This window comes from Mesocricetus auratus, unplaced genomic scaffold, assembly GCF_017639785.1.
Source record: "Mesocricetus auratus isolate SY011 unplaced genomic scaffold, BCM_Maur_2.0 Super-Scaffold_100037, whole genome shotgun sequence".
NCBI classification, from domain to species: domain Eukaryota; kingdom Metazoa; phylum Chordata; class Mammalia; order Rodentia; family Cricetidae; genus Mesocricetus; species Mesocricetus auratus.
In genome coordinates this window covers 854,024-869,636 of record NW_024429215.1, presented here as the reverse complement: position 1 = coordinate 869,636, position 15,613 = coordinate 854,024, and the positions used below count along the sequence as shown (strand labels likewise).

The window sequence follows — 15,613 nt, the reverse complement described above, 5'->3', positions numbered from 1 at the left end:
TTTCTTGTTGGACTTTCTTTGGACCCCCAGCCCCCAAAGAATGACACAAAGACTTATCATGAAAACTTGGCCGGCCTCTATAGAGCTTAGGATTGTTCCCAACCTGCTCTTATATCTTAAAGTAACACATGTTCTATTAACCTTGGTTTTGCCAATTGGCTCTTTACCTCTCCTCCATTCTGTATGTTGAACTCCTCCCATGTCTTGCCAGCATCTCCTACCACACCAGATTCATTCCAAGTTCCTCTCTCTTCTGAGTTCTGTCTATTTTCTCCTGCCTAGCCACTGGCCATTCAGCTTTTTATTAAATCTATTAGATGGTACATTGGCAAAGACACATCTTCATAGTATACAAGAATGTATCCCGTAACACATGATGTAGACTGTTGGGATTTATAAGCAGAGAATACTGAAAAAAAATGCTATGTCACATTATGAGAATGGTATTTTTCTCTCCAGTGTGAACTCTCTGATGTCTTCTAAGACTGGAAAGGTGGATATAGGACATGTCACAGTCTTTGCATTTGTAGGGTTTCTCTCCAGTATGAATTTTCTCATGTGCTCTGAGGTTGGACCACCTAGTAAAGGATTTGTCACATTCCTTGCAACTGTAAGGTCTCTCTCCAGTGTGAACTCTCTTATGTGTTCTAAGATTTGACTTGTGGGTAAAGAACTTATCACATTCTGCACATTTGTAAGGTTTCTCTCCAGTATGAAGTTTGTGATGCCTTCTAAGATTTGAAAACCGATTAAAGGACATGTCACAGTCTTTGCATTTGTAAGGTTTCTCTCCAGTGTGAATTTTCTGATGTATTCTAAGAGTAGAAATCCAGAGAAAGGACATGTCACAGTCTTTGCATTTGTAGGGTTTCTCTCCAGTATGGATTATCTGATGTGCTGCAAGATATGAGTACATAGTAAAAGATTTGTCACATTCCTTACACATGTAAGGTCTCTCTCCAGTGTGGACTCTCTCATGTATTCTAAGTTTTGAACGCTGGATAAAGGATTTGTCACATTCTGCACATTTGTAGGGTTTCTCTCCAGTATGAGTTATCTGATGTGCTGCAAGATATGAGTATATAGTAAAAGACTTGTCACAGTCCTTACAACTGTAAGGTCTTTCTCCAGTGTGTACTCTCTGGTGTGTTCTAAGATTTGATCGATGGTTAAAGGATTTGCCACATTCTCCACATTTGTAAGGTTTCTCTCCAGTATGTATTCTCTTATGTACAGTGAGGCTTGAGGCAGCACTGAAGTATTTCCCACATTTCCCACATTGGTGTGGTTTCTCCCCAAAGGAAATTTTTTGTTGCAAATGATTGTATGTAGAGTCAAAGCAGTCACCATATTCTCCCTGCCTGTGTTCTTTCTCTGCAGTGTAGACTCTGTGATCTTGAGTAATGTTGGAACACAAATTTACAGATTTCTCACAGTCTTTAGATTGACAAGGTTCTTCTCCAGTGCGCATGCTTTCATGTCTGTCTGGGTTTGATGAGTCAACAGAGGCATCCCTGTGACTACTGCATGTGTAGTTATTAGAGTTTTCTGTAGATTCACTTGTTCTATGAAGTGCACATGTGGAGGGGTCATGAAGCACTTTGTCAAGCTCATCACACTGACAAGACTCCTTTTCAGTCTTCACATGGTGATGGACACGATCATGTATGTAATAGTTCTCTGAAAATTAGTAAGGGATTATTAATAAGGCTTGTTCCAAGACTAAACATTTGATGACTGTCTCCCTAAGCTCTCTCTTAATGTAAGTCAACCAGCAAGTACTTTGATATTTTTTCTTTTACTGTAATTTTATGTATTTTCATAAAAACAACCCGATAGCTGTCAAGGATCTATGATATAACAAATATCTCATCTTTGTCGAAATGTCTAATGGCACAGGGTGGATCATGAATTGAGGAATCAGTGATTAATTCTGGGAAGGAGTTCACTGACTTATTATATTTAGAACACATGTCTCCATTTAAAAATATTACTGCTCAGACATTGATGAAGAGGAGTTTAATCCAATCCCAGGTTCACAGTGTTTGTACTTAATAAGTGATAGGCAATGAGGAGTACTGTTCAGAAGACCCAATTCCTTTAAAGATTAAAGTTTTATTTAAAAGCATCACGGCGGGGGGGGGGGTGGCAGACAGAAGGAGGAGTGGGAGGGAGAACTGTGATTAGAATGTAAAATGAAATAAAAAATGAAAAAAAAAGCATTTATTTCTTTCTCTAGAAAAACACATTAGATTCTTCAAAAGTAATGGTGCAAAGAGAGTATTCTGCCAGACATCAGAAGTTCTACATCATGTGAGGCAGAGATGTCACGGGCAGCCCTTGCTCATTTCTATCCTCCACTGTCTCAGCTCCACACACTGCTGTGCTCTTAACTTTCCTCACAGGGTTGTTCTCAAGTCCACTCTGTACACTGACTCCTGAGATTATTTTCCAGAAGCAAGCCTATGTGTTCTCCACTGGGAACAAAATGAAGCAGGTAATATGAAGACACACAGCAAGGAAGGCAATTACAGAACAATCCTACTTCATGGGCTCATGTTAGACTTAAAGTTTGTAAAAGTATTCTAATCTGATGTAAGCTTAGTCAAATAAAATTGCATTTTGTGCCAGTATTAAGTCTCCATAATTCAGGTGTAATAAGACACAACATCTTATAAGAGTTACAACAGACAGGATGCATCCTGGGGTCAGGACACTACACTAAATTAAATGATCAGGAATCCTTCCAAGTGGAATTGAACCTAGCAAAAACATTCTCAGCTCTTGTTTTCTCTTTCACTTGAAGCCATCACTGTTGTTCCGCTAATTCGCTAGCCCACCCTGGTTGTGGCTACTCTCTCTTTTCCACATTCCAGGGCAATCCGCATTTGCTCTAGACAGCTGACTGTGTCTACCTTGCATATAATAATCCAAGTGTTCTGTGAAGTAGCCCATGACATATGCTAGAATTTTTAGAAAGAGTACAGACATGTAACAGTACTGGGCTTAGTACATGAAGGATCACAAAATAGAGGCATCTAGGAATGATTTTCCAATTGCCTTTCCTTCAGAATCTTCAGCATATTTAGGGAGAATTTTTAGTTCACATAGCTTGAGTTCTTTCTCACAAAATCAAGTCAAGTACAATTATGGACTTCGAGCTTTGAGATATGTATGGAAACTGTATATGCTACTGAGTTTCTGAATGCATTTTGGAACCAAAATGAGGGATATAGGATACCTCTAACATGGAAAATGGAAAGAAAAGTCAAATTCCACAAAAAAGTTCTTTTTTACTACCAAACTGTCCATAGTTGTTTCCAAGACAGCTTAACAGAGCTCACAACCTATAAAGTAGGTGCATACAGAGCCTGAGTTAGGGGTCTACGAGCAAAATGTTCTCACCCACAGAGAGGAGGTTGCTGTAATTCTCCATCATCACATCAATGTACAAAGCCCTCTGAGCAGAGTCCAGGCATTCCCACTCCTCCCGGGAGAAGTCCACAGACACATCCCTGAATGTCAGCAGATTCTGAAACAAAAAGTACAGTTTGATCACATGATACCAGAAAGAGTCTGTTCCTGGATGTAAGGAGACTTGAGGAAATTAGGAATGTAGATGAACGAAGAACATTAGTTAGAGTGATGATTTCTGACTTAGTCACATTCTATCATGAATGTTCAAAGTCTCTGAAATCAGCATGACACAATAGTCTTACAGGTAATAAACACAAAACAACACACACTTAAGGTCTGGACAGTCATCTATCTGGTATAGATGCTGTGTTTATATCCCACAGGATCACAGCATATATGTCTCAGAAGGGAAATGGTGATGAGGAACTGTGCTTCAAATGCTGTACCTGTAGATCACACTAAAATACGGACACTGAATCAACTCTGTGCACTTTTCAGACTTCTGTGATTGTCCTAAGATGTTGGGTGCATATGGTTACACTCTAGGTCTAATGCCATTCCCTTAAAGAGAAAAGCGGTACATATGGAAGACAGAATTCATGACTGGTATTACAGGCAAAGAATTTTGTTTTTTCCCCACAGTAACAAGGAGTATAACATTACTGTATACCATCAATTTTAACATTAAAATATAAGATCAAGTAGTCTATGGAATTACTTTTATAAAAATATTTGAGGCACAACCAATCAGATAGAAAAATCCACATCAGTCAATTTGACATAATCTAAAATTTTCTTAACAAATAGGAATAGTGCAACCTAGAGAAATACCAATTTCAGAAGAACATTTCATTCTCAAAGAGTTATAAAAATTGAGGGAAGCCCAAAGCCACATCAAATAGTGTTTAAGTCGCAGTTTAGCATAAGTGCAGTAACTGTGGATGCTTCTGGAAGTGACATAGATTTCCTGTGAGTAAATGAATATATTAAATTCTGTGAGAATTACTGTCATCTTTCAGTGCTTTGCAAATGTAATATAGCTCAGAAGAATGGTTCAGGAGAAAATTTGAGCTATTATCTCTGAATTTTTTAGTCCTCAATGTATCCCTTTTAGTACTTATGCTGTTCTGTGTAACAGAGTTTTCCTTAGTAGTGTTCATAAGTCTTCCTTTATTACTTTGGAAATGGAAAATGGTGACATATTCTGTCTGAGTCATAGGTCAGGGATAGAAAGACAAACCTGCGGTAAGAGTCCATTCCCCAAATCTCAACTTTAAAACACTGCAGCTTCAGGGTGAAGGAGTAGAGCCATGACTCTCACAGGAACTGATTAGAGCAAGGCAATCATGAAGAATGTTCTTTCTGTATCAAATGTGATGGCTTCTGCATATCAATCAATCAATCAACCAACCAACCAATGTCTTCAGACTTTTTTTTTTTTTTTTTTGGTTTTGGTTTTTTGAGACAGGGTTTCTCTGTATTGTTTTGGAGCCTGTCCTAGAACTCGCTCTGTAGACCAGACTGGCTTCGAACTCACAAAGATCCACCTGCCTGCCTCTGCCTCCTGAGTGCTGGGATTAAAGGCGTGCACCACCAACACACGTTGTCTTCAGACATTTTTACTGATACATTCCACATAATGCTACATAGTGAGTCCCAGTCAGAATGGGCTGCACAGTGGGATCCTCTTTGGGGCTAGAAGAAAAAGAGAAATAAAATGATCTCAGGTTAGCCCAGGCATGGTTGCATATGCCTTTAGTGCTAGAACTCAGGAGGCAGAGCCATGTGCATCTCTGTGAGTTCAAGGCCAGCCTCATCTACAGAGCAAGTTCAAGGAGAGTCAGGGCTACAAGAGAAACCTTGTCTTAAAAAATAAAACACAACAAAACAACAAAAAAGTGATCTCTCTAATTTGAGAAGTTATTACTGAGTATCCTAACCAAGTGAGTGATGTGAACAGCAATTCTCCTAAGAGAAACGGATGGCTGGTGTCAACAAATACATGGACACACTATCACTATTGTGATATTAAATACCAAAGAGAAATACAAGTAGACTGCAATCTGAATATACACTCAAGTACATCAGTTTCATGGTAAGATCAATCCATGTTCTGCACTGTCTAGTATGCTTCAATTTTTAGTAGTAGGAACCAAGTATTATATAACATTAAAAATCAAGATGTGTTGTAATGAGATTCTTCCCACCAGCATGGTCCCAGAGCCTCGTCAGTTCCAAATGAACACACAGGACACTATATCAATTATGAAGCTGTTGGTCGTTTGCTATGGTTTCTTGTTGGCTACCTCTGACTTACTTATTAATCTATAACTGCTAATCTGAGTATTTCTGTGTGTCTTCTCTTACCAGCAAAAGGGTCCAGACCTCTTACTCCTCTGGCGTCCTACATGGTGACTGACTGTGGCTCCGTTTCCCAGAATCCTCCACCTCTCCTAGTCCCACCTATCTTTCTTCGCTATTGGCCAACAGTGCTTTATTCATCAACCAATAAGACAAACATATATATATATATATATATAAGACAAACATATATATATATATAAGACAAACATATATATATATATATATGGACTTCCCTCATCAATATGTCTCTTTTAATTCTACACATTGCTAAGCTGTTTTGACAACTATTCCCTGTGTTTCAATATGCGCTTCTTATAACCATTAAGTTCTTTGAAATAGTGCCTTACCCTAGAGGAAGGAACCCTCATTAAGTGTTGGTGTGTGGTGTGTGTGGGGGGGGTACGTGTAAATCAACACACCCATTGTGGGAATCAGCTTGGAGATTATTGAAAAAAATTGAAGATAGAACTAATGTAAGACTCAGTTCTTTCACTCCTGTGCATATACCTACGGTACTCCACACACCAATACAGTGATATTTATACCCCATATTTATTGCTGGATCATTCACTATAGGAAAGAACTGTAACCAACCTGTCTATCAACAGATGAATGGATAGTGCAATGGTATATATAGGAATACTATTCAGCTGAAGAGAAAATGTAATAAAAATCTGAAGGAAAATGGAAGCACTTGAAATATGTAATATTGAGTGAGATTATTATACAGTGTCAGAAGGAAAAAACCACATTTTCCCTCATATGCTGAATCTGGCCAACAGTCAGTGTACATGGAAACAATGTACATGCGGGCACAGCAGAATATGGAGAAAAGAGAACAAGAAATGTTTAATATCAGGGTTGAGGTAGGACTGAATTTAGGTAATGAAAACCAGTTATGAAAAATGATATAAAGCTATTTTCTAATTCTAATTCTGTCACAGTTTTTTTCTTTTTGATGGTAGACAAATTCGCAAAAATATACTCGATAACAAAAATATAAAATTCCGTGAAAGGCTCTAGAGCTCCTGTTCCCAATGATGACTCTAATTGTATAAAGATACAAAGATGTATACTCTTTGGGTCTGGTGAATTTCAGTGTGCAACTGTTTTTGTCTGCTTGTTTGCAAGTTTTTTCATAATAAAGTTAAAAAAAACAACAAAAGACCCTAAAACAACCAGAAAATTAAAGGCCTCCAATGTCTCAATGTATAACATTTCTACAAAAAAAGGGGGGCACATGACCACTAACCTGGGACAGATTAACTGGAGAATCAACCATTTCTTACTGTTTCTCCTTTCTCAGATTAACTGGAGAATCAACCATTTCTTTCTGTTTCTCCTTTCTCAGATTAACTGGAGAATCAACCATTTCTTTCTGTTTCTCCTTTCTTAGATTAACTGGAGAATCAACTATTTCTTACTGTTTCTCCTTTTTTAGTTTCTCTTTCAGGAAGAATGATTTGATGGTTTTCTGTTCTTTCATATAAGGGGTCAAAAAGAAAAAGCAAAAACTAGTACCAAAAGGTGTTAAAGAAAAATGTCAAAATACTTGAAAAGACCCAAGAAACAGAACACGATCCAAGAAACAGAACAGGTGTCTAGCCAGTGATCCCAAAGACAGGAGAATATGGAATGACATTTGAAGCTTGGGAAGAAAATCACTGTCAACCGTATTGTTGCATCCAGAAAAATTCTATCTTAAAATAAATGGAGACGTAAGTGTAGTTAGACAGTTCCTTTCAACAAAGCAGGCCAGCAAAATACACACACACACACACACACACACACACACACACACACACCCCCATATATCTTCTGACTCTCCTTGGTTGCCAGTTTTCTCTTGTAAGTAACTTCTACAATAAATAGTTACCTATACCCTCATCAAGTGTGCTGTTTATTGTTATAGGAGAGTCAGAGGAATCATCCATGACAACATGGGAAATAACACATTTCATGTGAAGAATAGATAAGTGCAGGAGAAATGGGAAGTAATCATCCATGGACAAGACAGCAAATCACTAATTCTCACACAGAAGGAAGAAAAATACTGCCAACATTCCAACCAGCAACAACATAAAAAAGAAAAGCATAGTGAATGAAAACCCTAGCAACAAAACATCTAGCCACTCTGGAAATCAATATAGAAATTCCTCAAACAAACAAATAAATAATCAAGTAAATAAGTATAGCATATGACGCAGCTGTGCCTCTCCATGGTACAAGAGACAGCTTGAGTCCTCAGGTAGAGGATGTTGCTTGACAAAGTTCCTGCGAAACTTCACCAGGAGATTCGGTTACTGGAGTGCTGGTGTCTGCTTTCGCTTTTAAGAGCAGTTGTTTGCAAAATGAGTGTGTGTGTGTGTGTGTGTGTGTGTGTGTGTGTGTGTGTGTGTGTGGTGTTTCTGATTATGCAGCCCCCGGGGAAATATGTACGTATCTAACCAAGAGAAAACTTTGAAGACAGGGGGTCCTAGAACAGTAAGAAGAGTCTTCCTGTGCCTCAAGGATTGTGGTACCAACAGGGAAGATTCTGAGAAATTTCTCAACTCAGTTCTGGTACAAGATGTCACAAGTATATTTATTGCCCTACACTGGAGCCTATATTGAGGAAATAAGAATAGTGTGGGTTGATGAAAAAGGAATGAGATGCCAGCGTCTTCCTTTCTGGAAGCATATGAAAAGAACAGGTGTCTACTATAGACCTGAGGGAAAAAAATGTTATAACCAGCCAGTTCAATGCTTATTATGAGATAATTTATAAACCTTGCATTTTAGAAAATATGAAATGATTCCACATAGACTGTCTAACATAATATAACGGCTGTTAAAGTAGAAGGTCCACTCTTTGTAGATCCTGAGAAATTTGTAAGTTCCTGATTTTACAGATGCTGTCTGAAGACGTTGTTTTGAATAAGACTGTCTGTTTTGTACTTTGCCTTTTCTTTCTTTCTTTCTTTCTTTCTTTCTTTTTTTTTTTTTTGACTTTGGTTTTTCATTCTGAACATTTAATGAGGAAATGAAAAAGAGATCCAGGGCTCTGATGCTTGCCAAATGACTTGTGTAGGCAATGTGCTATATAAACGAAGAGTCTCTCTGATTAATAGAGTGAGCTTCTAAGTCCTCAGATGTGCATTCATCCTTTTCAACCCCCCTTGACTCCACAGTTCCTCTTTGGGAAATGAACCCCACTGAAGCTGGTCTTCAGCAATGCTCAAAGGAGTCAACATCCAACTCCTCAGATACTTCCTCAGCCATGTTTATTGCTGCTCTACAAACAATAGCTACAAAAAGGAAACAACCCAATGTCCTTCCACTGACAAATGGACAGTGAAAATGTGGTCCATATATACTATGGAATAGTACTTATCTGTAAAGAAAATTGACATCATGATCTAACTGGATGGACCTAGAAAAGGTCATATAGAGTGAGGTAACCCAGACCCAGAAGACAGACATTGCATGTTCTCTCCCACAGGAAGTTCTAGCTCTAAATCTTCAGAAGCGAGTACACAACCTGGAGTGACAGCAGTAACCAGAAAAGTAACGAGACAGCGCTGTGGAGTGCCGGTGAGTAATAGACAGGAGAATAACAGGGAAGGAGTGATCTAAAGTGAGGAATAGAAAAGCAGAGGGAGGATTTAATTATGGAGAAGGGATAGACATAAACATACAAGAAAGGTAAAATAACAGTAAGGATGTCTAAATAGTCATAAGAAATCATACTATCATTGATGTACCCCAAATTGCTCAGAATACATGTAAGTCTATGTTAGCATATACATTGACAATATAAAAGAAGAGTTCCCATCTGGGCTGATAATGTTCCTCAAAAGAGTGATAGATTTTCTAACAAAACCACTGAAACCAGTTATGAGAAGCCTGCTTTGAAGTTGTTTATCACAGCTGTCCAAGATACTCCCGAAACATTATAGGCTATTGCTGTTGCCCATGGCGGACTCCAAGAAGCAGAAGGCGAGCCACACACTTCAGACACAAATCCTAGAGGACTCCAGATGGAACTGACGTTAAAGCCTCTTCCCTGGAGACTAGCTTTCATGGACTAGAAGGCAACACACAACCTTACAATGGAGCGAGCCAGCCAACAGTCCTCCCTAGATATGATACCTATGAACCACAGCAATAATCTGTACTGCATGATAGCCCTAAGGGTGTCAGGGTGGCACACATAACTAGGTTGTAACCAACAGCTTGCAATTGGACTTAAAACCCTCCCAACAAGAGGGAATTCATGCCTGGTACTGGAAACCAAGTCAGTTTCCCCAGGGCTAGTGAAGGCATGGATCTTGGAGAAGAACCTACAACCACTACTTTGCTAGATCAGCATAAGTCCTTACTGCATTCTAAATATTTTCCTTATTCCCACAGATAAATGTCCTCACTGCTCATCATGGAAAGTTCTTTTTGGAACACATGGAAATTACTACAGAAAACCACATTCAGTCAAAATGCAGAGTTGTGATGCTCAGGTCCCAAAGACACATAAGCAACACAACTTCTTCAACTCAGGCTCAGGGATCGTTGAGAAAGGGGGGGGGCATTGTGAGAGCCAGAGGAACAGGATGTATGCTGTGAGAATATACGAGAAGCTACATGCATGAAATCATACAAACACGGCTGACTAAACATGAGCTTAATAAGGACAACACCAAGAGAAAGGCTAACATGGAAGGCATAAAGCTCACTAGGCCTCAACGAAAAACAGTCTTCCACAGAGAAGAGTGCACCGTATTGTTATCCAATACCAAATGTTCATCCCTGAAAATACACAGACCAAATGGGTTTTATTTGTGTGTTCAGGAATATACACAAATATACAATACCAATTAAAGTTATTAAGAAATAATAAATGCCTATGTAAAGTCAAGTTTTTGGATCATCTATTGATGAGGGATGTCCTTCTGTATGCTGTGAATATATATTCCTCTTATTGGTTGATGAATAAAGCTGTTTTGGTCAATAGACAAGCAGGACATACATATCCAGGCAGGAAGTATAGGCGTGGCTACCAGACTAGGAAAGTGCTGGGAAGAGGAACACAGAGAAGAGTCGCCAGAGAGAGATGTTCTGCAGCTATCGGGAAGTAAGACAAGACCACGTGGAGAGAGATGAATTGAAATGGGTTAATAATTAAGAGAGAGATAGTCAATAAGAAGCCTGAGCCGCCTACAATCCCATGGCCAGAGAGTCTGGGAAACAGAACCTTCATTCAGTGGTTGATGGAAGCAGAGGCAGACTCCCACGGCAAAGCACTGAGCTGAACTCAAGAAATCCAGTGACAGAGAGGGAGGACTGATGACCAAAGGGGTTAAGACTTGGCTGGTTTAACCCTAGAAACAGCTGACCTGACAAGGGTTAGCTCTTGAATCCCAGACCAATGCCTGCGAATCCAGCATGGGACTGATCAAGACCCCCTGAATGTGGGTGTCAGTGAGGAAGCCTAGGTAATCTATTGAGCCTTGGGTAGTGATCAGTATTTATCCCAGGTATATACACGGACTTAGGGCTCCCATCTAACAATGAGAGATGCACTCTCACCCTGGACTCTTGGGGGAGGGTCTAGGCCCTGCCCTGGATGAAATGACAGACTATGGACACCCCCATGGAGGGCCTCACCCTCCCTGGGGGAATAAGGGGATATTGGGGGATTTGGTGGGAGGGCGCGGGAGAAGGGGCAGGAAAGGGAGAGGGACCTGGAATTGACATGTGAAGCAACCTTGTTTAGAATTTAAATTTAAATTTAAAAATAAAAAAGTAAAAAAAAAGAAGCCTGAGCCATCGGCCAAACAGTTTATAATTAATATAAACCTCAGTGTATTTATTTGTAATTTTCTCATGAAGAAAAACAAAACAAACCAAAACCCACAAAAAGAATTCTTGAGATAACTAGAACATGGGAAGAAGTTTCACATAAATGGAATGGAACACAATATTTTGAAATCTGTAGTTTTTCTGAAAGTGGTTTATATCATCAATTCAAATTTCATGACATTTAAATGTTCCACAATGACCTTCAGAGAAATAGTAAAGAGGAACGTAGAATTTATGTTGACACAAATTCCCTGTGCCCAGAACAGCCCCAGGAAAATGAAATGCTTGAACTATCTCAATGTAATTCCAGATCACACCAATGCAATAGGGTAGCAGACCCAGAACATGCCCAATAGCCATGACCAGGTGAATATGACTGAAATAACACAAACGTGTTGTAGATGAGACAGCCTCTTCAAATGGTGGCATTGGGAAAAGTATGTAGACCACATATAAAAACATGAACCTGGATTCAAATCTCTCCTACCACATGGTGAATCACAGACCTTCACGTATGATCTGAATCCGTGAATCCTGCAGAACAACACAAAGGGGCAACACTAGACACAAGAGCAGAAACAGACAAATAGTACTGTGTGAAATTAAAAACATTCAGGGAAATGGTGATACTTAAAAGTGTGAAGAGACAGCATAAACAGCAGACACATTTATTAGCTATGTATTTTTGTAGAATGGATGAAAACCCAGAATCAATAACAAATGCAAAGGAAGCAAATGATAATATAATTAATAAATAAGTAAATGGATTGAGCAGACCATGCTCAACTGCAGTTTCTGGGCCAATATATACATATTTAAAAGCACCACAGTGCAGATCATAAGATAGTATAAATTTAATGTACAGAGATTCCAAGTGTGCCTTGTCAGTGGTCATATTCAAGTTGCTAAGCAACAAAAAAGCATTTTTTTCCCAGTAATGTCTTGAAACAGACAGTATTCCATAAGCAAAAGGTGTAAACAGACTACAGGATTCTAGAAAAGGAAACTGACAGCTGATATTAAAATATATATTGTCTATGAAAAATTGCATATATAAACATACAAAATACTGAGAAAGAATGAATTTTTTAAATGCTATGATTATGGAGTACAGTAGAGCGGACTGATGATCATAATTATAATAGTGACAGGAAAATAAAAACAAAAGTGTCAAAATACAAAATTAAGAGTAATATCAAAGAATAAAATGCCTACTCGTTAGACATGCCACAAAACCTGGAACTCAGACATCCACAGAAGACAGAAATCAGGAGAATGCATAAAACATGTGGAAACTGAAACGTTGCCTCATGGATCTTTTCAAACATGAGAAGACAAAAACTAGAAGGAGGTCTGCCTTCTCTAAGACTCCAAGCAATTCCTATCACAATCCTATTTGCATATGTTACAATAGAATCCTGAAAGTACCAAGGAAAGCAAAGAACCAGAAAATACTAAGAGGATCAAATGTAGAGATGATCTCACAGTATATTACAATTACAGTGATGGAAACCACTTGGGATTGTCCTGACCACAGACAATCGGAGATACGCATGGGAGGACAGTACAGATGGAGTTTAGCAGTCTACAAATATACTGGCATTATTTTCACAAATGGTTGGTCACATTAACACTAAAAGGTAGAGAACGTTCTAGAATACCAAAAGCTCCAAGATTCTGAAAGCAATAAGTAAACCCAGAGGACACAATTTTGATTATTTTATAATACATTATATTATAATACAAATCATAGAAATGAAGACCAATTAGTAGAGTTATGAATAAATAAGGACAGTATCTGTTATTCACGTGCATACTCAAATAAAATTTTATATATTTCCTAGTATCAATTCTTCTGTAGAACCTGTTCTCACACCTACAATAGGATAATCCTGAGATCTTTCTCAGTGGAAGTGTCCAGAGTTACTTCTAGTGAAACAGAATGTGTCAAAACTGAGTTCATGTCCCACTTACACATTGACTTGAACTCCTTTCCTCTCCTTCACCAACCCCTCCCCCACAACCCCTCCCCCACACCTGCATCCTTAGCGTCTGTCTCCTCTCTCCTTCCAGGCCCCTTTGTTCTGCTGCATAGGTGAGCAGGTCTGGGTGATCAGTGAGCCCTGCACATGAGAAAGAGATTGTTCAGGAAGCCCCTGTATTTCTTTCTTGGTTTTTTTTTTTTTTTTTTTTTTTTGGTGCCTGAAAGGAAATATTTGTAATTTTTTTAAAGATTTACTTATAATGTACAGTGTTGTGACTGTGTGACAGAAGAGGGTACCAGATCTCATTATAGATGGCTGGGAGCCATCATGTGCTTGCTGGGAATTGAACTCAAGACCTCTGGAAGAGCAGCCAGTGCTCTTAACCTCTGAGCCATCTCCAGCCCCCATGCACTTGGCACCTGGATTTCTTCCTTCCTTTTTTTCTTTTTGTTTTGTTTTTTTTTGAGACAGGGTTTCTCTGTGTAGCTTTGGAGGCTGTCCTGGAACTAGCTCTGTAAACCAGGCTGGCCTGGAACTCACCGAGATCCACCTACCCGTCTATGTCTCCTGCGTGCTGGGAATAAAAGTGTGTGCCATCACCGCCTGGTGCACCTGTATTTTTAAGACAGTACTGTGCTCAGTAGATGGAGAGGGATCTATAAATGATTCCTCAATTACCATGCAATGTCAGAGTACTGAAAATCAGTTAGTGTAACTTCAGTCAAATTTCAGGGCAGAAATGGAATTAAATGATTGGAATGAGAAAATCATACACTAGTGACGTCCTGAATTTATCATGGACCCAAGATGATGGAAGCCTCAGAACTCTCAAAGGGACACACGATTACAGAGTAATTTGCCAAGAAACCATGAGGTGAAGCAAGGGAGACTGAAAGCAAACTTTCTCACCAACTGAAACCAGACTGCTTCAACTCTGCAACATCCAGTCTCTGTAAAAACCCCAGGGCAGGCTCCAGGCACTGACGCTCCTGGGAGAAGTCCACAGTGGCACCACTGGCTGCCAACAGGCCACAAAAGAAAACAGAACATTTTGGGATGTGTCGGTGCACACCTTCAGTCTTAGCACTGGGGAGACAGAGGAGGGCAGAACTCTGTGTTTTTTAGTCCAGCCTGGTCTACACGGTGAGTTTGGGCCAGACACCGCAATATAAGGAATTCAGGACTCAAACACAGCAAACACAAGAGCCAACAAAAGAATTATATTTGGTCATGTGCCCATGACCAAGGAGAAAAAAGATTACTCCAACCATTTTTCTGATGTAGATGAGTTACTGTAATTATTCAAAAGATGCTTTCTAATATTATCCTATACTATAATACCTTTTCATTTCTTTTATTCTTTTGTGCCCCCTGAGACAGGGTTCTCTCTGTGTAGATCATCTGGCTGTCCTTAAACTCCATCCTAGACCACACTGGCAAGGAACTCCCAAATCCAATTTTCCTTTGATGCCCAAATGCTGGGATTAGAGGCATGTGTCAACACACTTTGGGAGCCCATTCCCTATGGAGGGATACTATTTCAGCCCAGATACATGGAGGAGGGCCTATGCCCTCCCTGAAATGATGTGACAGACACTGATGATCCCTCATGGAAGGCCTCACCATCCTTGGGGAGCGGGTAAGAGTTGGGTTGGGGGGGACTGGTAGGGGGCATAGGAGGATGGGAGGGAGAGGGAAGGGTGGAGATTGATATGTAAAATGATTTTTTCTGGAAAAAAAAGGAAAAAAACAAAGGCATGTGCCACCACCATCATGTGACTTATAACCCTTTTTCTAACTGAAAATACTGTGAACTCATATCATTAAAAAAGCATACTGTGCTTTTCCAGGCTCTAAATACACATTTTGTTTTATCTTTTCTTTTTCTTTCTTTCTAACTTTTTTTTTTTTTTTGAGACAGAGTCTCACCACGGAACTCTGGCTGTCCTGGAACTCACCGTGGAGACCATGCTGGCCTTCCGCTCACTGATATCGACCTTGCCTCTGCTTCC

The 15,613-nt window shown here is 39.4% G+C and overlaps 2 protein-coding genes across 4 annotated transcripts in view; both read right to left on the bottom strand.

Moving 5' to 3' along the window:
• Positions 1–3,531, bottom strand: part of LOC121135337 (zinc finger protein 54-like) — a 22,287-nt gene extending 18,756 nt beyond the window's left edge. The window contains exon 1 of one of the 2 annotated variants that reach the window (XM_040733900.1): positions 3,406–3,531. The gene's annotated coding sequence lies outside the window, so the exon portion shown is untranslated. Of the gene's footprint in view, positions 1–167; positions 255–3,405 lie in introns of those variants that run through there. The other variant, XM_040733901.1, reaches the window with a different exon arrangement.
• Positions 56–15,613, bottom strand: LOC101825800 (zinc finger protein 54-like). 2 transcript variants are annotated; one of them, XM_040733913.1, is made up of 4 exons: positions 15,560–15,607; positions 13,654–13,739; positions 3,406–3,532; positions 287–1,680 (listed from the first exon to the last, which is right to left on the bottom strand). In XM_040733913.1, exons 2-4 carry the CDS (start codon positions 13,657–13,659, stop codon positions 428–430), a joined length of 1,386 nt encoding a protein of 461 aa, XP_040589847.1. In that variant the 5' UTR covers positions 13,660–13,739; positions 15,560–15,607; the 3' UTR covers positions 287–427. The 2 variants fall into 2 exon arrangements, with proteins under 2 accessions (XP_021079034.2, XP_040589847.1); XM_021223375.2 differs by lacking the exon at positions 13,654–13,739 and having other exon boundaries at positions 56–1,680; positions 15,560–15,613.

Coding starts and splice junctions, on each gene's coding strand:
- LOC101825800 (XM_021223375.2), bottom strand. Junction 1,681..3,405: donor CAGCAACCTCCTCTCTGTGG/GTGAGAACATTT, acceptor ACTAATTTTCAG/AGAACTATTACATACATGAT.